Source organism: Cupressus sempervirens, chromosome 1, assembly GCF_028749045.1.
Source record: "Cupressus sempervirens isolate cs-2001-9-10 chromosome 1, ASM2874904v1, whole genome shotgun sequence".
Lineage (NCBI taxonomy): Eukaryota > Viridiplantae > Streptophyta > Pinopsida > Cupressales > Cupressaceae > Cupressus > Cupressus sempervirens.
In genome coordinates this window covers 118,520,489-118,546,363 of record NC_143118.1, presented here as the reverse complement: position 1 = coordinate 118,546,363, position 25,875 = coordinate 118,520,489, and the positions used below count along the sequence as shown (strand labels likewise).

The 25,875-nt window shown below is 29.6% G+C and overlaps 1 protein-coding gene across 1 annotated transcript; it reads left to right on the top strand.

The window, feature by feature from the left end:
• Positions 1–661: 661 nt before the first annotated feature.
• Positions 662–1,132, top strand: LOC149576478 (uncharacterized). Its single transcript, XM_089794497.1, has one exon. It carries the CDS (start codon positions 662–664, stop codon positions 1,130–1,132), a length of 471 nt encoding a protein of 156 aa, XP_089650623.1.
• Positions 1,133–25,875: the final 24,743 nt, after the last annotated feature.

Here is a 25,875-nt window from a genome sequence, read left to right as displayed (position 1 = left end):
TATTCTTGACAGGAATCTTCATGGGCAGGCTGAAGTGCATTGGTGGAAGAAAGTTTGGAGCAGCTTTTCGTGGCCCAAGTGTAACTTTTTCTTATGGGTGTTGGCTCAGAAGAAATGTCTTACTTGGGAGAACCTTTTCAAACAACGCTTTCAGGGCCCCTCAATTTGCTTTCTTTGCAGGCATAATGAGGAGTGTGTCTCACACTTGTTTTTCCTCTGCCCCTTCTCAAGAGAGATATGGCACAGATGGTGGGAGGCTTGGGGTCATGGTTGCTTTCATGCTAATTCTCTTATCAAATTCTAGGAGAGCTTGGGAAAACCTCCTATGAAGAATTCTTTCTTACAGGTGGCCTAATGGGTTGGTCTAGTATTCATTTTCTGGAATCTTTGGCTGGAAAGGAATCGCAGGATTTTTTGTGATGCCAAATCTAGAAACTCTCAATTGTGGAAGGTGATTCTTAATAGGATTTAGGAGACATTATATGCAAAGTGTGATATGTCTATTAATATTGATCATCGGGACCAAGTTATTGTGAGAAACTTGAACTTGAAAGATAGCAGGTGGGGAGGCAGTCCCAGCAACAAACTGAGACATGGGAAGTAGTGGGTGTGTCGAGATGGGAGGTGGTCCTCTCCCTCGACTCGGTTCTTGAAGATCAATATGGATGGGTCTTCTCGGGGGAATCCTGGGCATGCCGGTATTGGGGCTATTGGTAGAAGCGATGCTGGAGATGCAATGTTTCTCCTCTCTATTTACAAGGGTAAGCATTCTAATAACCTGATGGAGGCCCTTTCCATTAAGGTTGCTATTGAGCAAGGCTGTGCTTTAGTGTGGCAGAATTTCATATGTGAGTCTGACTCACAGATTGTGGTGGATATGTTGAATAACCAGAAGTTGGATAATGTTAGTTGGCAACTTGCTTCTTTAGCCAGAAAAATTCTTTATCTTTATAGGTCGGTGGACTTTGTTTCCTTTCATCATATTCCTCATGAGTGGAATAGAGTGGCTAATTGTCTGGCTAAGTGGGCCTCAAATAATGTGGGTGAGTGGAATATTAATGGTAGAGATGAGTTACCTTTTGAGTACTGTGAGATTATTGATCAGATGCTTCTAGAGGACATGAGTTTGTAGAGCTCCTTTGGGCCTTAGGCCTTTGTTTTGTTCTTGATCTTTGATTGAATAAATTTTTACCTCTCTTTTTTCAAAAAAAAAAAAAAGCTCAGTCATAAAGGGAGTTAACAGATTTAATTTGAGTAAAATAAGGAGTTAACTAATTTAATTTGAGTAGAAAAAGGAGTTAACTGATTTAACTCATTTTTTTATCAATAGTGAACTGAAAATTTCCCTTTTTGAACTGAAGAGAGATTTTGTTGAGATATTTAATTTAATAAAATGAGATAAGCTTTCAAAATTAATTTTTCTATTTAATTAAACAATCTTTTAATTAACTAGAGACACTTTTCTTATTTAATTAAATAACTTCATTTAATTAATTAGGAATGGCTTCCTACTTAATTAAATAACTTTATTTAATTAATTAGAAGTAAGTACTCAATTTAATTAAATAATTTCGTTTAATTAATTAGAAATACCTTTCCCATTTAATTAAATAATTATATTTAATTAATCAAGATAGGCGTATTTATTAAATGTATGTAAAAATATGAGCAAATGTGAGTATGAATTCCAAAAGTGACTCAATGCAAATTCTCCAAATTCATCCTCTCCTAAAATGAAAAGATGAGGGTCTCTTAAATAGACTTTCCTGAAATCCATAGATGGTTGAGATCAAATTCAATCAATGGTCAAGATTAAAGTTCAAGTTCAGTCATAAAGGAAGATTCCCAAATTAAAGGGAGTTAACATATTTAATTTGAATAAAATAAAGACTTAACTGATTTAATTTGAGTAGAAAAAGGAGTTAACTGATTTAACTCATTTTTTATCAATAGTGAAATGAAAATTTTCCTTTTTGAACTGAAGAAAGATTTTTTTGAGATATTTAATTTAATAAAATGAGATATGCTCTCATAATTACTTTTTCTATTTAATTAAACAATCTTTTAATTAATTAGAGACACTTTTCTTATTTAATTAAATAACTTCATTTAATTAATTAGGAATGGCTTCCTTTTTAATTAAATAACTTTGTTCAATTAATTAGAAGTAAGTACTCCATTTAATTAAATAATGTTGTTTAATTAATTAGAAATAACTTTCCCATTTAATTAAATAATTACATTTAATTAATCAAGATAGGTGTATTTATTAAATGTATGTAAAAATATGAGCAAATGTGAGTATGACTTCCAGCAGTGATTCGATACAAATTTTTCAAATTCATCATCTCCTAAAATGAAGAGATGAGGGTATCTTAAATAGACTTTCTTGGAATCCATCAACGGTTGAGATCAAATTCAATCAACAGTTAGGATTAAAGTTGAAGTTTAGTCATAAAGGGACATTCCCAAATTAAAGGGAGTTACCATATTTAATTTGAGTAAAATAAGGAGTTAACTAATTTAATTTGAGTAGAAAAAGGAGTCAACTCATTTAACTCATTTTTTTATCAATGGTGAACTGAAAATTTTTCTTTTTGAACCGAAGAGATATTTTGTTAAGATATTTAATTTAATAAAATGAGATATGCTCTCATAATTACTTTTTCTATTTAATTAAACAATCTTTTAATTAATTAGAGACACTTTTCTTATTTAATTAAATAACTTCATTTAATTAATTAGGAATGGCTTCCTATTTAATTAAATAACTTTGTTTAATTAATTAGAAATAAGTACTCCATTTAATTAAATAATTTCATTTAATTAACTAGAAATACCTTCCCCATTTAATTAAATAATTACATTTAATTAATCAAGATAAGTGTATTTACTAAATGTATGTAAAAAATATGAGCAAATGTGAGTATGAATTCCAGCAGCAATTTGATGCATATTCTCCAAATTCATCCTCTCCTAAAATGAAGAGATGAGGGTCTCTTAAATAGACTTTCTTGGAATCCATCAACGGTTGAGATCAAATTCAATCAACGATCAGGATTAAAGTTGAAGTTCAGTCATAAAGGGAGATTCCCAAATTAAAGGGAGTTAACAAATTTAATTTGAGTAAAATAAGGAGTTAAACATTTTAATTTGAGTAGAAAAAGGAGTTAACTGATTGAACTCATTTTTTTATCAATAGTGAATTGAAAACTTCTCTTTTTGAACTGAAGAAAGATTTTGTTGAGATATTTAATTTAATAAAATGAGATATGCTCTCATAATTACTTTTTATATTTAATTAAACCATCTTTTAATTAATTAGAGACACTTTTCTTGTTTAATTAAATAACTTCACTTAATTAATTAGGAATGGCTTCCTATTTAATTAAATAACTTTATTTAATTAATTAGAAGTAAGTACTTTATTTAATTAAATAATTTCATTTAATTAATTAGAAATACCTTTTCCATTTAATTAAATAATTACATTTAACTAATCAAGATAGGCATATTTATTAAATGTATGTAAAAATATGAGCAAATGTGAGTATGAATTTCAGAAGTGATTCGATGCAAGTTCTTCAAATTCATCCTCTCCTAAAATGAAGAGATGAGGGTCTCTTAAATAGACTTTCGTAGAATCCATCAACTGTTGAGATCAAATTCAATCAACGATCAGGATTAAAGTTGAAGTTCAGTCATAAAGGGAGATTCTGAAATTAAAGGGTGCTAACAGATTTAATTTGAGTAAAATAAGGAGTTAACTAATTTAATTTGAGTAGAAAAAGGAGTTAACTAATTTAACTCATTTTTTATGAATAGTGAACTAAAAATTTCTCTTTTTGAACTAAATAGAGATTTTGTTGAGATATTTAATTTAATAAAATGGGATATGCTCTCATAATTACTTTTTCTATTTAATTAAACAATCTTTTAATTAATTAGAGACACTTTTCTTATTTAATTAAATAACTTCATTTAAATAATTAAGAATGGCTTCCTATTTAATTATATAACTTTGTTTAATTAATTTAAAGTAAGTACTCTATTTAATTAAATAATTTCGTTTAATTAATTAGAAATACCTTTCCCATTTAATTAAATAATTACATTTAATTAATCAAGATAGGCGTATTTATTAAATGTATGTAAAGATATAAACAAATGTGAGTATGAATTCCAGCAGCGATTCGATGCAAATTTTCAAAATTCATCCTCTCCTAAAATGAAGAGATGAGGGTCTCTTAAATAGACATTCCTGAAATCCATCAACGATTGAGATCTAATTCAATCAATGATCAGGAGTAAAGTTGAAGTTTAGTCATAAAGGGAGATTCACAAATTAAAGAGAGTTAACAGATTTAATTTGAGTAAAATAAGGAGTTAACTGATTTAATTTGAGTAGAAAAAGTAGTTAACTGTTTTAACTCATCTTTTACCAATAGTGAAATAAAAATTTCCCTTTTTGAACTGAAGAGAGATTTTGTTGAGATATTTAATTTAATAAAATGAGATATGCTCTCGTAATTAGTTTTTCTATTTAATTAAAAAATCTTTTAATTAATTAGAGACAATTTTCTTATTTAATTAAATAACTTCATTTAACTAATTAGGAATGACTTCCTATTTAATTAAATAACTTTATTTGATTAATTAGAAGTAAGTATTGCATTTAATTAAATAATTTTGTTTAATTAATTAGAAATACCTTTCCCATTTAATTAATCAAGATAGACGTATTTATTAAATGTATGTAAAAATATGAGCAATTGTGAGTATGAATTCTAGCAGCGATTCGATGCAAATTCTCCAAATTCATCCTCTCCTAAAATGAATAGATGATGGTCTCTTAAATAGACTTTCCTATAATATATCAATGGTTGAGATCAAATTCAATCAACGACTAAGATTAAAGTTGAAGTTCACTCATAAAGAAAGATTTTCAAATTAAAGGGAGTTAACATATTTAATTTGAGTAAAATAAGGACTTAACTGATTTAATTTGAGTAGAAAAAGAAGTTAACTGATTTAACTCATTTTTTATTAATAGTGAACTAAAAATTTTCCTTTTTGAACTTAAGAGAGATTTTGTTGAGATATTTAATTTAATAAAATGATATATGCTCTCATAATTACTTTATCTATTTAATTAAATAATCTTTTAATTAATTCGAGAAACTTTTCTTATTTAATTAAATAACTTCATTTACTTAATTAGGAAAGCATTCCTATTTAATTAAATAACTTTATTTAATTAATTAGCAGTAAGAACTCCATTTAATTAAATAATTTTATTTAATTAGTTAGAAATACCTTTCCCATTTAATTAAATAATTACATTTAATTAATCAAGATATGTGTATTTATTAAACGTACGTAAAAATATGAGCAAATGTGAGTATTAATTCCAATAGCCATTCGATGCAAATTTTCCAAATTCATCCTCTCCTAAAATGAATAGATGAGGGTCTCTTAAATAGACTTTCTTAAAATTCATCAACTATTCAGATCAAATTCAATCAACGATCAGGATTAAAGTTGAAGTACAGTCATAAAGGGAGATTCCCAAATTAAAGGTAGTTAATAGATTTAATTTAAGTAAAATAAAGAGTTAACTGATTTAATTTGAGTAGAAAAAAGAGTTAATTGATTTAACTCATTTTTTATCAATAATGAATCAAAAATTTCTCTTTTTGAACTGAAGAGAGATTTTCTTGAGATATTTAATTTAATAAAATGAGATATGCATCATAATTACTTTTTCTATTTAATTAAATAACTTTGTGTTAATTAATTAGAAGCAAGTACTCCATTTAATTAAATAATTTTATTTAATTAATTAGAAATACATTTCCCATTTAATTAAATAAATATATTTAACTAATCAAGATAGGCATATTTAGTAAATGTATGTAAAAATATGAGCAAATATGAGTATGAATTTCAGCAGCGATTCAATGCAAATTCTTCAAATTCATCCTCTCCTAAAATGAAGAGATGAAGGTCTCTTAAATAGACTTTCCTGAAATCCATCAATGGTAGAGATCAAATTCAATCAACTGTCAGGATTAAAATTGAAGTTCAGTCATCAAGGGAGATTTCCAAATTAAAGGGATTTAACAGATTTAATTTTAGTAAAATAAAGAGTTAACTGATTTAATTTGAGTAGAAAAAGGAGTTAACTCATTTAACTCATTTTTTATAAATAGTGAACTCAAAATTTCCCTTTTTGAACTGAAGAGATAGTTTGTTGAGATATTTAATTTAATAAAATGAGATATGTTCTCATAATCACTTTTTCTATTTAATTAAATAATCTTTTAATTAATTAGATACACTTTTCTTATTTAATTAAATAACTTTATTTAATTAATTAGGAATGGCTTCCTATTTGATTAAATAATTTTTTTTAATTAATTAGAATTAATTTTTTTATTTAATTAAATAATTTTGTTTAATTAATTAGAAATACCTTTCTCATTTAATTAATCAATATAGGCGTATTTACTAAATGTATGTAAAAATATGAGCAATTGTGACTATGAATTCCAACAGCAATTCGATACAAATTTTCAGAATTCATCCTCTCCTAAAATGAAGAGATGAGGGTTTCTTAAATAGACTTTCTTGAAATGCATCAATGGTTGAGATCAAATTCAATCAACGGTCAGGATTAAAGTTGAAGTTTAGTCATAAAGAAAGATTCTCAAATTAAAGGTAGTTAACAGATTTAATTTGAGTCAAATAAAGAGTTAACTGATTTAATCTGAGTAGAAAAAAGAGTTAATTAGTTTTAACTCATTTTTTATCAATAGTGAACTGAAAATATCCCTTTTTGAACTGAAGAGAAATTTTGTTGAGATATTTAATTTAATAAAATGAAGAGATAAGGGTCTCTTAAATAGACTTTCTTAGAATCCATCAACGGTTGAGATCAAATTCAATCAATGGTAAAGATAAAAATTGATGTTCAGTCATAAAAGGAGATTCCCAAATTAAAGGGAATTAACAGATTTAAGTCATTTCTTATCAATAGTGAACTGAAAATTTCCCCTTTTGAACTGAAGAGAGATTTTGTTGAGATATTTAATTTAATAAAAAGAGATATGCTCTCATAATTACTTTTTCTATTTAATTAAATAATCTTTTAATTAATTAGAAACACTTTTATTATTTAATTAAATAACTTCATTTAATTAATTAAGAATGGCTTCCTATTTAATTAAATAGTTTTGTTTAATTAATTAGAACTAATTACTTTATTTAATTAAATAATTTTGTTTAATTAATTAGAAATACCTTTCTCATTTAATTAATCAAGATAGGGGTATTTATTAAATGTATGTAAAAATATGAGCAAATGTGAGTATAAATTTCAGCAACAATTCGATGCAAATTTTCCAAATTCATCCTTTCCTAAAATGAAGAGATGAGGGTCTCTTAAATAGACTTTTTTGAAATCTATCAATGGTTGACATCAAATTCAATCAATGGTCAGGATTAAAGTTGAAATTTTGTCATAAAGGGAGATTCCCAAATTAAAGGTAGTTAATAGATTTAATTTGAGTAAAATGAGGAATTGACTAATTTAATTTGAGTAGAAAAAAGAGTTAATTGATTTACCTCATTTTTTATAGTTAGGGAACTGAAAATTTTCCTTTTTGAACTAAATAGAAATTTTGTTGAGATATTTAATTTAATAAAATGAGATATGCTCTCATAATTAAATTTTCTATTTAATTAAATAATCTTTCAATTAGTTAGAGACACTTTTCTTATTTAATTAAAAAATTAGATTTAATTAATTAGGATTGGCTTTCTATTTAATTAAATAACTTTGTTTAATTAAATAGAAGTAAGTACTCTATTTAATTAAATAATTTCATTTAATTAACTAGAAATACATTTCTCATTTAATTAAATAATTACATTTAATTAATCAAGATAGACATATTTAATAAATGTATGTAAAAATATGAGAAAATGTGAGTATGAATTGCAGCAATGATTAAATGCAAAATCTCCAAATTCATCCTCTAATAAATTGAAGAGATGAGGGTGTCTTAAATAGAATTTCTTAAAATTTATCAATGGTTGAGATCAAATTCAATCAACGGTCAGGATTTAAGTTGAAGCTCAGTCATAAAGGGAGATTCTCAAATTAAAAGGAGTTAACATATTTAATTTGAGTAATATAAGGAGTTAATTGATTTAATTTGAGTAGAAAAAGGAGTTAACTGATTTAGCTCATTTTTTATCAATAGTGAACTAAAAATTTTCCTTTTTGAACTGAAGAGAGATTTTGTTGAAATATTTAATTTAATAAAATTAGATATGCTCTCATAATTACTATTTCTATTTAATTAAATAATCTTTTAATTAATTAGAGACACTTTTCTTATTTAATTGAATAACTTCATCTAATTAATTAGGAATGGCTTCCTATTTAATTAAATAACTTTGTTTAATTAATTAGAAGTAAGTACTCTATTTAATTAAATAATTTTGTTTAATTAATTAGAAATCCCCTTCCCATTTAATTAAATAATTATATTTAATTAATCAAGATAGGCATATTTATTTAATGTATATAAAAATATGAGCAAATGTGAGTATGAATTCCAGCAGCGATTCGATGCAAATTGTCTGAATTCATCTTTTCTTAAAATGAATAGATGAGGGTCTCTTAAATAGACTTTCCTATAATACATCAATGGTTGAGATCAAATTCAATCAACGATCAAGATCAAAATTGAAGTTCAGTCACAAAGGAAGATTCCCAAATTAAAGGGAGTTAATAGATTTAATTTGAGTAAAATAAGGAGTTAACTGATTTAATTTGAGTAGAAAAAGATGTCAACTAATTTAGCTAATTTTTTTATCAATAGTGAACTGAGAATTTCCCTTTTTGAACTAAAGAGAGATTCTTTTGAGATATTTAATTTCATAAAATCAGATATGCTCTCATAATTATTTTTTCTATTTAATTAAATAATCTTTTAATTAATTAGTGGAACTTTTCTTATTTAATTAAATAACTTCATTTAATTAATTAGGAATGGCTTCCTATTTGATTAAATAACTTTGTTTAATTAATTAGAAGTAAGTACTCTATTTAATTAAATAATTTTATATAATTAATTAGAAATACCTTTTCCATTTAATTAAATATTTACATTTAATTAATCAAGATAGGCATATTTATTAAATGTATGTAAAAATATGAGCAAATGTGAGTATGAATTCCAACAGCCATTCGATACAAATTTTCCAAATTAATCCTCTCATAAAATGAAGAGATGAGGGTCTCTTAAATAGACTTTCTTGGAATCCATCAATGGTTCAGATCAAATTCAATCAATGGTAAGGATTAAAGTTAAAATTCATTCATAAAGGGAGATTCCCAAGTTAAAGGTAGTTAATAGATTTAATTTAAGTAAAATAAGGAGTTAACTGATTTAATTTGAGTAGAAAAAAGAGTTAATTGATTTAACTCATTTTTTATCAATAGTGAACTGAAAATTTCCCTTTTTGAACTGAAGAGAGATTTTGTTGAGATATTTAATTTAATAAAATGAGATATGCTCTCATAGTTACTTTTTCTATTTAATTAAATAATGTTTTAATTAATTAGAGATATTTTTCTTATTTAATTAAATAACTTCATTTAATTAATTAGGAATGGCTTCCTATTTAATTAAATAACATTGTGTTAATTAATTAGAAGTAAGTACTCCAATTAATTAAATAATTCATTTAATTAATTAGAAATTTATTTCCCATTTAATTAAATAATTACATTTAATTAATCAAGATAGGCATATTTATTAAATGTATGGTAAAATATGAGCAAATATAATTATAAATTTTAGCAGCAATTCGATGCAAATTTTTCAAATTCATCCTCTCTTAAAATGAAGAGAGATGAGGGTTTCTTAGATAGACTTTTTTGGAATCCATCAATGGTAGAGATCAAATTCAATCAATGGTCAGGATTAAAATTGAAGTTCAGTCATAAAGGGAGATTCCCAAATTAAAGGGAGTTAACATATTTAATTTGAGTAAAATAAAGAGTTAACTGATTTAACTTGAGTAGAAAAAGGAATATATTGATTTAACTCCTTTTTTATCAATAGTGAACTCAAAATTTTTTTTTTTGAACTGAAGAGAGATTTTGTTGAGATATTTAATTTAATAAAATGAGATATGCTCTCATAATTACTTTTTCTATTTAATTAAATAATTTTTTAAGTAATTCCAGACACTTTTCTTATTTAATTAAATAACTTCATTTAATTAATTAGAAATGGCTTCCTATTTAATTAAATAACTTTGTTTAATTAATTAGAAAGTAAGTACTCTATTAAATTAAATAATTTTATTTAATTAATTAGAAATACCTTTCCCATTTAATTAAATAATTACATTTAATTAATCAAGATAGGCATATTTATTAAATGTATGTAAAAATATGAGCAAATGTGAGTATCAATTCTAGCAACGATTCGATGCAAATTCTCTAAATTTATCCTCTTCTATAATGAAGAGATGAGGGTCTCTTAAATAGAATTTCCTGAAATCCATCAACGATTGAGATCAAATTCAATCAACGGTCAAGATTAAAGTTGAAGTTCAGTCATAAAGGGAGATTCCCAAACTAAAGGGAGTTAACATGTTTAATTTGAGTAAAATAAGGATTTAACTGATTTAATTTGAGTAGAAAAAGGAGTTAACTGATTTAACTCATTTTTTATTAATAGTGAACTGAAATTTTTTCTTTTTGAACTAAAGAAAGATTTTGTTGACATATTTAATTGAATAAAATGAGATATGCTCTCAAAATTACTTTTTCTATTTAATTAAATAATGTTTTAATTAATTAGAGACACTTTTCTTACTCAATTAAATAACTTCATTTAATTATTTGGAATGGCTTCTTATTTAATTAAATAACTTTGTTTAATTAATTAGAAGTACGTACTCTATTTAATTAAATAATTTCTTTTAATTAATTAAAAATACCTTTCCCATTTAATTAAATAACTACTTTTAATTAATTAGAAATACCTTTTCCTTAATTAAATAATTACATTTAATTAATCAAGATAGGCGTATTTATTAAATGTATGTAAAAAATGAGCAAATGTGAGTATGAATTTCAGTAGCGATTCGATGCAAATTCTCTAAATTCATCCTCTCCTAAAATGAAGAGATGAGGGTCTCTTAAATAGACTTTCCTGGAATCCATCAACGGTCAAGATTAAAGTTGAAGTTCAGTCATAAAGGGAGATTCCCAAACTAAAGAGAATTAACAGATTTAATTTGAGTAAAATAAGGAGTTAACTGATTTAATTTGAGTAGAAAAAAGAGTTAACTAATTTAACTCATTTTTTATCAATAGTGAACTTAAAATTTGCCTTTTTGAACTGAAAAGAGATTTTGTTGAGATATTTAATTTAATAAAATTAGATGTGCTCTCATAATTACTTTTTCTATTTAATTAAATAATCTTTTAATTAATTAGAGACTATTTTCTTATTTAATTAAATAACTTCATTTAATTAATTAGGAATAGCTTCTTATTTAATTAAATAACTTTGTTTGATTAATTAGAAGTAAGTTGTCTATTTAATTAAATAATTTCATTTAATTAATTAGAAATACCTTTCCCATTTAATTAAATAATTACATTTAATTAATCAAGATAGGCATATTTATTAAATGTATGTAAAAATATGAGCAAATGTGTGTATGAATTCCAACAGCGATTCGATGCAAATTCTTCAAATTCATCCTCTCCTCAAATGAAGAGATGAGGGTCTCTTAAATAGACTCTCCTAGAATCTATCAACAGTTGAGATCAAATTCAATCAACGGTTAGGATTACAGTTGAAGTTCAGTCATAAAGGGAGATTCTCAAATTAAAGGGACTTAAGATATTTAATTTGAGTAAAATAAGGAGTTAACTGATTTAATTTGAGTAGAAAAAGGAGTTAACTGATTTAACTCATTTTTTATCAATAGTGAACTAATAATTTCCCTTTTTGAACTGAAGAGAGATTTTGTTGGGATATTTAATTTAATAAAATGAGATATGCTCTCATAATTACTTTTCCTATTTACTTAAATAATCTTTTAATTAATTAGAGACACTTTTCTTATTTAATTAAATAACTTCATTTAATTAATTAGGAATGGCTTCCTATTTAATTAAATAACTTTGTTTAATTAATTAGAAGTAAGTACTCCATTTAATTAAATAATTTCGTTTAATTAATTAGAAATACTTTTTTTATTTAATTAAATAATTACATTTAATTAATCAAGATAAGCATATTTATTAAATGTATGTAAAAATATGAGCAAATGTGAGTATGTATTCCAATAGCGATTCGATGCAAATTCTTCAAACTCATCCTCTCCTAAAATGAGGAGATGAGGGTCTCTTAAATAGACTTTCCTAGAATCCATCAACGATTGAGATCAAATTCAATCAATGGTCAGGATTAAAGTTAAAGCTCAGTCATAAAGGCAGATTGTCAAATTAAAAGGAGTTAACAGATTTAATTTGAGTAAAGTAAGGAGTTAACTAATTTAATTTGGGTAGAAAAAGGAGTTAATTGATTTGGCTCATTTTTTATCAATAGTGAACTAAAAATTTCCCTTTTTTAGCTGAAGAGAGATTTTGTCGAGATATTTATTTTAATAAAATGAGATATGCTCTCATAATTACTTTTTTTATTTAATTAAATAATCTTTTAATTAATTAGAGACACTTTGCTTATTTAATTAAATAACTTTATTTAATTAATTAGGAATGGCTTCCTATTTAATTAAATAACTTTGTTTAATTAATTAGAAGTAAGTACTCCAGTTAATTAAATAATTTCATTTAATTAATTAGAAATACCTTTCTCATTTAATTAAATAATTACATTTAATTAATCAAGATAGGCGTATTTATCAAATGTATGTTGTAGTGCCTACCCTCGTTCACATCTTTTCTAGACTTACTATTGTTATTATCTTCAGACTATGATAGACTAGTTTTATGTTAATGGATTAGTGGTATTGTTTTGACACTATCAGATATTATGTTATAAATTCAGTGGTTATATGATGAGATCATTTAGATTTTACATTTCATGCATACATGATGATCATTATACTATTTTCAATTATTATTGATGATTAGATGGATGGTTTATTATCTTATGTGTTTTATTATGGATACTTACCCCATACTTGTATGTGTATGGTGTGCGTATTTTCTTATTGTATGGTGTTTCTGATGTGGTTAAGGAAAGGAGTCGTAGTCACCTGCTTAGTCGGGATCTACACGATGCACCACTTCCTACCATTGTCTATTTAGCTTAGCATTATATATATTGTATGTACATGCATAGTTTTTTTATAAGTTGCAGTTACTGGGTATCGACTTCCCTGAATTGCCAAGATGAGTGTACCCTATTATACTATCTCAATGATAAGAGAAGAGAGATAAATTCTCAAGTCCAAATCTCAAACTTTTAAACCAATTGTCCTAGTGAGGTAGGACAAGTATCTGGATATTTTACCCATCGAATGTGTCGGATGACATGATTCGTAATTTTTAGCCCTTTAGACTGATTTTGAGTGATTTTCTCTATGATGGGTTTTCATATTTTATCTTGGAGGTCTATGGTGAATTGTTTATTAATTAAGTCTTAATAAATGGATTTAATTAATAAATTAATTATTTAAGAAAATTAATATAAAATATCATGTTATTTAATATTTTGATTGTAATTAATTAAATGTGAATTGATTGAGGAAAAATGAATTAAATAAAAGAAAATTAAAAATTAAAATTAATAATAATAATAAAGTAATAAATAAATAATAATTTAAAAAAAGTTATAAAAGTTAAGATGAAAGTTATAAATATTTAGATAGAAATTATATAAAAAGTGAATTGGAGTTATAAGCTTGCATGGGAGTTAACGCATTTCTCTATTTCTCATGTGTCAACAACACGGAGGTTAGTGCATCAATTATGCACATGGTGTCTACAACCCTATGGCTCATCAAAAAGGTTGAAGAAGACCCATGCTTAGTTGGTGACACCTTTCAGCTATTTCTAAAAGCATTGCAGATGTTTCTTGAAAGCTCTTTATATTGAGGCATTCATAGAAGCTTAGACAAAGCATTGGGAGAGGAATTGGGCATTGGAGGACTTGGGAATTCTAAAGAAGAGAGGAGCTTGCTCTATGGATTTTCTTAAGAAGAGTGATTTAGCGTCAAAATTTGGGTAGATTCTTGTGATTTTTCTTATGCTATTTTTGCATCATGCATTCCCTGTCTTCTTCATGTCTTCCATATGTCTTCTGAGAAGTTTCATATTTATATGCATTCTATAATGGAAATATCTTACTCTTAATTGTAGATATAATCTTTGTGAAAAAATATATATATATATATATATACATGGTTATATGTTTAGATATGCATCCATTTACATATATATGCATATGTATACATTTATTATGGATCTATTATAAAATCCAAATATATATATATATACATACATACATACATACATACATACATACATATATATATATACTGATATATATATACCTATGTATATTTATATATATTGCACCGAATTGAGCGATTAATAAAATTGCAGTGGGAGAATTTATTAATTCGCATCGTAATTTATATCGCATGAAACAATGTATAGTATATATCATATGCTGTGGGCATGTTTCATTCTTTGCACCGAAAAATGGCAGAGACCTACCGTTGTAGGTCTGCGGCGATAGGGTTACTACGTACCCGCTGTCGGCGTAGTGCCTGCGATCGTAGGTACTGCGTACTGCAGCATGAGTGGGGTAGGGGTTTTTAATTGATGTTTATGTTAGAAACATTTGTATACAGTCGATTTCTCATTACTATGTAATATGAAGTCAATTGAAAATTGTTAATTCAATTTTATGAAAATGTATTTACATATGTATGTATATATATATATATATATATATGTATGTATGTAATATGTAAATATGTTATTTAAGTTATTATTTGATAATGACTTATATTGAAGTTTATTTTCATAAAGGTGACTCTTTAATAATTTTCAACTATTTAATAATTTAAATGTTTTAAATTATTAAATAAGGAATTGATAGTTGAGTGGGGGATGTATCAAACAAATGTTATAATTTGGAAAATGGATTTTTAGTTCTAATAAGGAAACTTTTATTTATCCAAAAACAATATGTGTGTTCCTCCATTCATTCTTCAGATTTGGAAACTTAAACTAAGATTTCTATATTTAAATTCAAGTTGTAAAACCAAAACATGTGTTTACATTGTGTATTCTTTATGCTATTGTTTTGGGTTTTGGGTTAACTAGTGTTGACCAGTATAGGGCATCTACTAGAGGCTTAGGGGTTATGTGATTGTGGTGACATGATGATGTTTTAATCTCGATCTTTATAAATCCAACCATGGTTATGTGATGGAATGCTCTATGTATTGGTTGTGATCACTGGTTGTTATAGTTGAGATTCTTATGTATGAGACACTTGACTTAACCATTATTTTTGGTCATCAATTAGTTATCCTTGGTTATTTTTCTAGTCGCCATGATGGGACTGTAATGTGGATTTATTTTGATGATGTCATGATGTGACATGTTTGACTGAACCATTTTTGGAGTCTTTGATCAGTATGATTGACATATATATTTTGGTTATTGAGAACCATTGGATATTTGATTATCAGTGATACTTCAGTTGCCAATAGAGAGCTGTTGTGTTCATGATTTTCTATGGATGTTTGCTCATGGAGATTTGATGCTTTTATGCATATTTGATGATTTTATGAATTATCTTTTGTAATTTTGAGATTTATGAGTCCATGAGCATTAGGGTATGATATCTGCATGTAGTGACGGGAAGTGGCTTGCAATGGGGGCTAGGGCCCTAAGAGGCTGCCAAGGTAACTCATTGTAAGTTGGATTAATAAGTGATAACATTCACACCTAAGACTAACTGAATGAACCTAAAAAGATAAGTGTTTTGTTCTCGCCCATGCCTTGAGCGCTTGTATAGGCTAGGATGGGAGTAGTGAGATGCATGGTTGTGACCTTTCATTTCGTAGTATGCCTTGTCAGTATGAGAGGATACTAGTGGCCGCATGAAATCAGTATGGACCCATGGAGTTTAGCTAACTGCCAGGATAACTTGTACAAGATAATTGTGATGACACTTTCCTACTTGCATAGTAGGTTCCTACATGTCATTGTGTGCCTTTGGGATTAGATGTCAAATTTTGTGTTTGGAACCTTTAAGTTAGTATACTTTTAGGATTCTTGGACTTATTGAGATATGTGCTATGTGATTTTGATAGCTTGTTTGGGACTTGAGATTATCTCCTTAGCACGGTGGGAGTGGATCACTTAGGTATCACATGGTCAGGTGGTAGTGTATTTTCCACTCTTATTATTTGAGATTCATTGAGACATCATGGCTGATGCATCCTTCATGATGGTGGATATGTATCCTTTTTCATTGATGATTAGCATATGTTAGATGATGTTATCTGATGCTTTTATTTGCATATTAGATTACTTCCTATTCAAGAATAGCCTAAAGTGCATCAGACTGAACAAGAGCATAGACCCAGATCTAGAAGTCCTTAGAAGGAATGCCAGAGGTCCATTGTGTCCAGTCAGATGAAGGATCTTTAAAGATCCAAGGTTAAGCCTTTTAATGGGCAAGGTTTTGGTTATGTGGCCGAGCAGTGGGTTATTTCTCTTGATAGGATTTTTTCCATGTAGGAGTTCGACAACAATGTTAACACAAGGTTTGTGATCACTAATCTAGAGAATTTTGGGGCCACTTGGTGGACGATTGAGGAGAAGAAGTTAGGAATTGATATGAGTAGTGTCACATGGGAATTATTCCTAGAGAGTTTTTGTGAATGATTCCTACCAGAGGAATGGAAACAACAAAGGGCTGATGAATTTCATAATCTTAGACAGTATAATTTGTTAGTGACCGAGTATGAGCATAAGTTTTATAAGCTTATGCCTTTTTCAAGGTTTAGTGAAAATTCAGCTTAGTTGACACAACATTTTATTAGGGGTTTGAATAACTGTATTATTGGGGGAGTTAAGGTATTTGAACCAAAAACCCTCAAGGATGTGGTGCACCGAGCTATCCTTGTTGAGCAAAGTGTCAACCTTGGTCAAGGTGGTTTTGTAGGAGCGCCTGTGGCATCAGGATCTAAAAGCAACTATAATTCAGGTGGTAACAAGAAGTTCTCTTTCTCTAAGGGGAAATAGTATCAATAGTAGTCTCAACAGACACAGCAACAGAAGGGCTCAAATTATCAAGCTCAAGGTGGTGGCAAAGGTGCTAACACCAAGAACAATCACAATGCTCAACACAATAAATAGAATCAGACCAATCAGCCAGCTCAGAGTAGCTAGTCTTTTGTGAGCAGGAACAGTCACCAACAATCTAATGTACCACCTATGGGAAGAGGTTTTGGCAGAAATGTGGAATGTTTTTCATGTGGTCAGATTGGACATTATGCAGCTCAGTGTCCTTAGTGAGCACCTCAGTTTTTAGGACCTAGACCTACCGTTTTAGAGCCTACAGTTGGTGATGCAGGTAGAGCTCATAGAGTCTTTGTAGCAGTTGATCAACGTCAGGCAGATCATCAGGAAATAGTGGTTGAGACCACAGGTGCTATTAGAGGTATATCTCTTTTAGTATTGTTTGATTCAGGAGCTACAGATTCATTTATTTCACCATCTATAGTTTCTAAGTGTAAGCTGGATGCAGTGAAGCAAGATTGTGGTTGGCAAGTGGAATTAGCCTCAAGCATTAAGGTTTCCATAGATTTTGTATTTCATAAGTGTTGGCTTAGTTTAGGAAGCTTTGATACGGCAATGGATCTTCGAGTCATACCCCTTGGTTCCTATGATGTGCTTTTAGGCATGGACTAGCTTGGATCTCATAGAGCCAGTATAGATTGCAGGAAGAAGATTATTATGTGCCAAGATGACTAAGGGAATGATGTGTAGATAGTTGGGATACCGAGGCCTATATCTCTATGGATGATTTCTACTATGCAATTGAAGCAAAGTTTCCATAAGGGATGTTAGATATTTTTTGTTATGGTAAACAATCTTGATGAAGAAGATCCCATGAGGAAGACTTTGGATCACCCAATTCTGCAGGAGTATGCGGATGTATTTCCAAGTGAGATTCCAGGCATGCCTCCGAAGAGGGACATTGACTTTAGTATTGATCTAATTCCTGGAGTGGAGCCTATTTCTAAAGCTCCTTATCGCATGATTACTCAGGAATTGGGTGAGCTACATCTTCAGCTAGAAGAACTTCTATCCAAAGGGAGCATTTGACCTAGTGTATCACCATGGGGAGCTCCAGTGCTCTTTGTGAAGAAGAAAGAAGGTTCTTTGAGCCTTTGTATTGACTATAGATAGTTGGATAAGGTGACTATTAAGAATATGTATCCTTTACCTAGGATTAATGACTTATTCGATCAGATCAAGGGAGCTACAGTATTCTCCAAGATTGACCTTAAGTCAAGATACCACCAGCTTCGCATTAAGGAAGCAGATATTCACAAGACTGCTTTTCAAACTTGTTATGGGCATTATGAGTTCATAGTGGTACCTTTTGGATTGACTAATTCTCTATTAGTTTTCATGAGTTTGATGAATGGTGTGTTCCGATCTTATCTAGATAGGTTTGTACTCATGTTTCTTGATGATATATTGATATATTCTAAGACTCAGAAGGAGCATGAGGAACACCTGCGGTTGGTATTGCAGTGTTTAAGGGACTTTCAACTTTATGCTAATGCAACCAAGTGTGAATTATTCAAAATGGAGATTCAATATTTAGGGCATGTTATTTCAGGTGATGGTATTTCAGTGGATCCTACAAAGGTTTAGGCAATAATAGATTGGCCGACACTGACTAATGTGTCAGAGATTCGTAGTTTCATGGGCTTAGCTGGTTATTATTGCAGATTTGTCTAGAACTTCTCTAGGATAGCACATCCTTTCACTTCTCTTCAAAGGAAATGAAAGAAGTTCATATGGATAGAGAAATGTGAGGAAGCTTTTTAGAAGCTCAAGGAGCTTTTGACCAATGCACCGATATTGGTTGTACTAGATCTAGAAGGTGATTTCATGGTATGTACAGATGCTTCTCTTGAAGGGATTGGGGCAGTATTGATGCAGAATGGATGGGTGATTGCGTATGAATCACGCAAGCTCAAGGATCATGAGTTAAATTACCCTACACATGATCTTGAGTTAGCAGCAGTAGGTCATGCCTTGATAAGGTGGAGACATTTCTTGTTGGGGCACATATTTGAGCTACATAGTGATCATCGTAGTCTTCAGTACATTTTTACTAAGCCTAATTTGAATGCTTGCCAGAGGCAATGGATGGAGTTTCTATGTAAGTATGATTTTGAGGTTAAGTACATTTAGGGTAAGGAGAATGTGGTGGCGGATGCTTTGAGTCACAGGAGACATATGTTATCATCGATGACTCTTAGTGTGGATTTGAGGAGTCAGATTCTTCAGGCACTTGGTATGGATTCCTGGTATCAGGAAGCGTGCAAAGAGATAGATTCAGGAAGATATTTGGAAGGTAAGTTTGCAGGTTATGTTCGAGAGTTAGATGGTCTTTTGAGACATTTGTGGAGGATTTATGTGCCATTTTCAGATGAGCTTTGCACCTTGATACTGGGAGAAGCCCATTGTACACCTTACTCAGCACATCCAGGTGTTAAGAAGATGCATGTTGATTTGAGACATTTGTTCTTTTGGTCTGGGATGAAGTGAGATATTGCTGATTTTGTGGCTAGGTGCCTTGAGTGTCAAAGAGTTAAAGCAAAACATCAGCACCCAGTTGGACTTTTGCAGCCTAATCTCATTCTTTCTTGGAAGTGGGATATCATCTCCATGGATTTCATTGTGGGATTACCTATGACAATTCGATGTCATGATTCTATCATGGTCACCATTGATCAGTTGACTAAGGTGGCACATTTTTCATTGATTAGGTCTTCCTACACAGCAGCTTCTGTAGCTAATGTCTTTATGTGTGATATTGTGAGATTACATGGTATTCCTAGAAAGATCATTTCTGATAGGGATCCTGTATTCACATCTGCATTCTGAACATCGCTGCAGCATGAGCTTGGAGCACAACTAAACTTCAGTTTGACATATCATCCAGAGTCTGATGGTTAGACAAAGAGGGTGAATTAGGTTTTGGAGGATATGTTATGGATGTATGTGATGGATAGGCAGACACATTGGGAGGGTTATCTTTACCTAGTAGAGTTTGCTTACAATAATGGGTATCATAGTTCTATTGGTATGGCACCATTTCAGGCATTATATGGGCATCTTTTTCATACACCATTGAGTTGGGACAGTCTTGAGGATCGCATCTTGTTGGGTCTTGAGATGATTCATGATATGGAGCAACAAGTAGTGCGTATCTGTGAGTATTTGATTTCAGCACAGGATAGGCAGAAGAAGTATGCCAATGCTCATAGGACTGATAAGCAGTTTGCTATGGGTGATAAGGTTTTCTTGAGAGTGCGATCGTGAAAGAGTCTGATCCGATATGGAAAGGGTTCTAATCTAGCACCTTGTTTTGTGAGAACAGTCAAGATTCTAGAGAGGATTGGCTCAATTGCTTATTGTCTTGCTCTACCGCCTAGCCTAGCTCACATTCATGATGTTTTTCATGTTTCAGTGCTTCAGCAATATATTCCTGATATTGTACATGTTCTTGATTGGAATGCATTGCAGGTAGAGGACGAACAGTTGGCTTTGGAACTGATTCGTATTCTAGAGCAGCGAGAGTTGACCCTCAGGGGTTGAACCATCGAGTAGGTAAGGGTCCAATGGGACCCTGCTGATGATTCTTTAGCTACTTGGGAGGATGCAACTAGATTGAGGGAGTTATATCCCTAATTGTTTGTAGGCTTCAAGGAGTAAGCCTAACCCAAGGGGGGGTGGATGTAGTGCCTACCCTCATTCACATCTTTTCTAGACTTACTATTGTTATTATCTTCAGACTATGATAGACTAGTTTTATGTTAGTGGATTAGTGGTATTGTTTTGACACTATCAGACATTATGTTATGGATTCAGTGGTTATATGATGAGATCATTTAGATTTTACATTTCATGCATACATGATGATCATTATACTATTTTCAGTTATTATTGATGATTAGATGGATGGTTTATTATCTTATGTGTTTTATTATGGATACTTACCCCATACTTGCATGTGTATGGTGTGCATGTTTTCTTATTGTATGGCATTTCTGATGTGGTTAAGGAAGGTAGTCATAGTCACCTGCTTAGTCAGGATCAACACGATGCACCACTTTTTGCCATTGTCTATTTAGCTTAGCATTATATATATATTGTATGTACATGCATGGTTTTTCTATAGGTTGCAGGTATCGGGTATCGACTTTCCTGAATTGCTAGGATGAGCGTACCTTATTGTACTATCTCAATGATAAGAGAAGGGAGATAAATTCTCAAGTCCAAATCCCAAACCTTTAAACCAATTATCCTAGTGAGGTAGGACAAGTATCTGGATATTTTACCCACCGAATATGTCGGATGACATGATTCATGATTTTTAACCCTTTAGACTGATTTTGAGTGATTTTCTCTATGATGGGTTTTCATATTTTATCTTGGAGGTCTATGGTGAATTGTTTATTAATTAAGCCTTAATAAATGGATTTAATTAATAAATTAATTATTTGCAAAAATTAATATAAAATATCATGTTATTTGATATTTTGATTGTAATTAATTAAATGTGAATTGATTGAGGAAAAATGAATTAAATAAAAGAAAATTAGAAATTAAAATTAATAATAATAATAAAATAATAATAAAGTAATAAATAAATAATAAAAATAAAAAATTTATAAAAGTTAAGATGAAAGTTATAAATATTTAGATAGAAATTATATAAAAAGTGGATTGGAGTTATAAGCTTGCATGGGAGTTAACGCATTTCTCTATTTCTCATGTGTCAACAACACGGAGGTTAGTGCATCAGTTAAGCACATGGTGTCTACAACCCTATGGCTCATCAAAAAGGTTGAAAAAGACCCATGCTTAGTTGGTGACACCTTCCAGCTATTTCTAGAAGCATTCTAGATGTTTTCTGAAAGCTGTTTATATTGAGCCATTCATAGAAGCTTAGACAGAGCATTGGGAGAGCAATTGGGAATTGGAGGACTCAGAAATTTTGAAGAAGAGAGGAGCTTGCTCTATGGATTTTTTGATGAAGAGTGATTTAGCATCAGAATCCAGGTAGATTCTTGTGATTTTTCTTATGCTATTTTTGCATCACACATTCCCTGTCTTCTTTGTGTCTTCCATATGTCTTCTGAGAAGTTTCTTATTTATATGCATTCTATAATGCAAATATCTTACTCTCAATTGTAGATATAATCTTTGTGAAAAAAAAAATATATATATATATACATGGTTATATGTTCAGATATGCATCCATATACATATATATAAATATATATTTATATATATGCATATGTATACATTTATTATGGATCTATTATAAAATCCAAATATATATACATACATACATATATATATATACCTATGTATATTTATATATATTGCACCGAATTGAGCAATTAATAAAATCACAGTGGGAGAATTTATTAATTCACATCGCGATTTATATCGCATGAAACAAAGTATAGTATATATCATATGCCGTGGGCATGTTTTGTTGCCCGTGCTAGTGGATGGCAGAGACCTGCCGTTGCAGGTTTGTGGCGAAAGGGGTACTATGTACCCGCTGTTGGCGCAGTGCCTGCAACCATAGGTACTGCATACCGCAGCATGAGTTGGGGGGGTTTTTAATTGATGTTTATGTTATGCAAAAAAAAAAAAGTAACGTTTATGTTAGAAACGTTTGTATACAGTCGATTTCTCATTACTATGTAATATGAAGTCAATCAAAAATTGTTAATTCGATTTTATGAAAACGTATTTACATATATATATATATATATATATATCTATATATATATATCTATATATATATATATATATATATATATATAGATATATATATGTAATATGTAAATATGTTATTTACGTTATTATTTGATAATGACTTATAGTGAAGGTTATTTTCATAAAGGTGACTCTTTAATAATTTTCAACTATTTAATAATTTAAATATTTTAAATTATTAAATAAGGAATTGATAGTTGAGTGGGGGATGTATCAAACAAATGTTATAATTTGGAAAATGGATTTTTAGTTCTAATAAGGAAAACTTTTATTTATCCAAAAACAATATGTGTGTTCCTCCATTCATTCTTCAGATTTGGAAACTTAAACTAAGATCTCTATATTTAAATCCAAGTTGTAAAACCAAAACATGTGTTTACATTGTGTATTCTTTACGCTATTGTTTTAGGTTTTGGGTTGACTAGTGTTGACCAGTATAGGACATCTACCAGAGGCTTGGGGGCTATGTGATTGTGGTGACATGATGATGTTTTAATCTCGATCTTTATAAAACCAACCATGGTTATGTGATGGAATGCTCTATGTATTGGTTGTGATTACTGGTTGTTATAGTTGAGATTCTTATGTATGAGACACTTGACTTAACCATTATTTTTGGTCATCGATCAGTTGTCCTTGGTTATTTTTTTAGTTACCATGATGGGACTGTAATGTGGATTTATTTTGATGATGTCATGATGTGACATGTTTGACTCAACCATTTTTGGAGTCTTTGATCTGTATGATTGAGATATATATTTTGGTTATTGAGAACCATTGGATATTTGATTATCAGTGATACTTCAGTTGCCAATAGAGAGCTGTTGTGTTCATGATTTTCTATGGATGTTTGCTCATGGATATTTGATGCTTTTATGCATATTTGATGATTTTATGGATTATCTTTTGTAATTTTGAGATTTATGAGTCCTTGAGCATTAGGGTAGGATATCTACATGTAGTGACAGGAAGTGGCTTGCAATGGGGGCCGAGGCCCTAAGAGGTTGCCAGGGTAACTCATTGTAAGTTGGATTAATAAGTGATAACATTCACACCTAATACTAACTGAATGAAGCTAAAAAGATAAGTTTTTTTTTCTTGCCCATGCCTTGAGTGCTTGTACATGCTAGGATGGGAGTGGTGAGATGCATGGTTGTGACCATGCATTCTATAGTATGCCTCGTCAGTATGAGAGGATACTAGTGGCCATATTAAATTAGTATGGACCCATGGAGTTTAGCTATCTGCCAGGGTAACTTGTATGTGGTAATTGCGATGATACTTTCCTATTTGCATAGTAGGTTCCTACATGTCATTGTGTGCCTCTGGGATTAGATGTCAGATTTTATGTTTGGAACCTTTGAGTTAGTATATTTTTAGGATTCCTGGACTTATATAGATATGTGCTATGTGATTTTGATAGCTTGTTTGGGACTTGAGATTATCTCCTTAGCACGATGGGAGTGGACCACTTAGGTACTACGCGGTCGGGTGGTAGTGTATTTTCCACTCTTATCATTTGAGATTCATTGAGACATCATGGCTGATGCATCCTTCATGATGGTGGATATGTATCCTTTTTCATTAATGATTAGCATATGTTAGATGATGTTATCTTATGCTTTTATTTTTATATTAGATTAATTCTACATATGATGTTGTATTTATTAGGAGTGACATTCCTACAATGTAATACCAATGATCTCTTCGGTGATTTGGAATGCTACGCACAGAGCGATGGCTAGGATCCACGATGGTCTAATGATGCTATGGACGGTTGGGAGGAACCATGCACTTAGTTTATTATGTTTGATCTTTATGATGGATGTATATGTCTTCTATGATGATGTATCATGTGTATCATGTGATTATCTCTACTTTGATGTATCATGCATTAGAATAAAATGATGTACCTTATTCTATGTATACATATTTTTGAGCTTTTCATACCCTGTGACATGTATAGTGGATGAATGAGCATTTGAAATGTAATGTATAAACATTGGACTTATCATTACATGAGGATGTTGTACTAGATGGATTCATGTATGTAATTCAATGTTAAGGGATCTTAAAGAATGTAATCTGTTATTTACGTTATGTTTACTTTCAGATGGACAATGCTATTGCTTCCGTTATTGTGCATAAGTTATATGTCATGTTTACTATCGTAAAAAAAAAATGTTACTGAAATTTTGGGTTAATTTTTTGGATCCCTTGGCGGGGCATTACATATGTAAAAATATGAGCAAATGTGAATATGAATTCCAACAACGATTCGATGCAAATTCTTCAAATTCATCCTCTCCTAAAATGAGGAGATGAGGGTCTCTTAAATAGACATTCCTGGAATCCATCAACGGTTGAGATTAAATTCAATCAACAGTTAGGATTAAAGTTGAAGTTCAGTCATAAAGTGAGATTCTCAAATTAAAGAGAGTTAACAGATTTAATTTGACTAAAATAAGGAGTTAATTAATTTAATTTGAGTAAAAAAAGGAGTTAACTAATTTAACTCATTTTTTATCAATAGTGAACTGAAAATTTCCCTTTTTGAACTGAAGAAAAATTTTGTCGAGATATTTAATTTAATAAAATGACATATGCTCTCATAATTACTTTTTCTATTTAATTAAATAGAGACACTTTTCTTATTTAATTAAAGAACTCCATTTAATTAATTACGAACGGCTTCCTATTTAATTAAATAACTTTGTTTAATTAATTAGAAGTAAGTA

Excerpts from the sequence above, each read along its gene's own strand:
- LOC149576478 (XM_089794497.1), top strand. The coding sequence starts at position 662 with ATGGATGGGTCTTCTCGGGGGAATCCTGGGCATGCCGGTATTGGGGCT.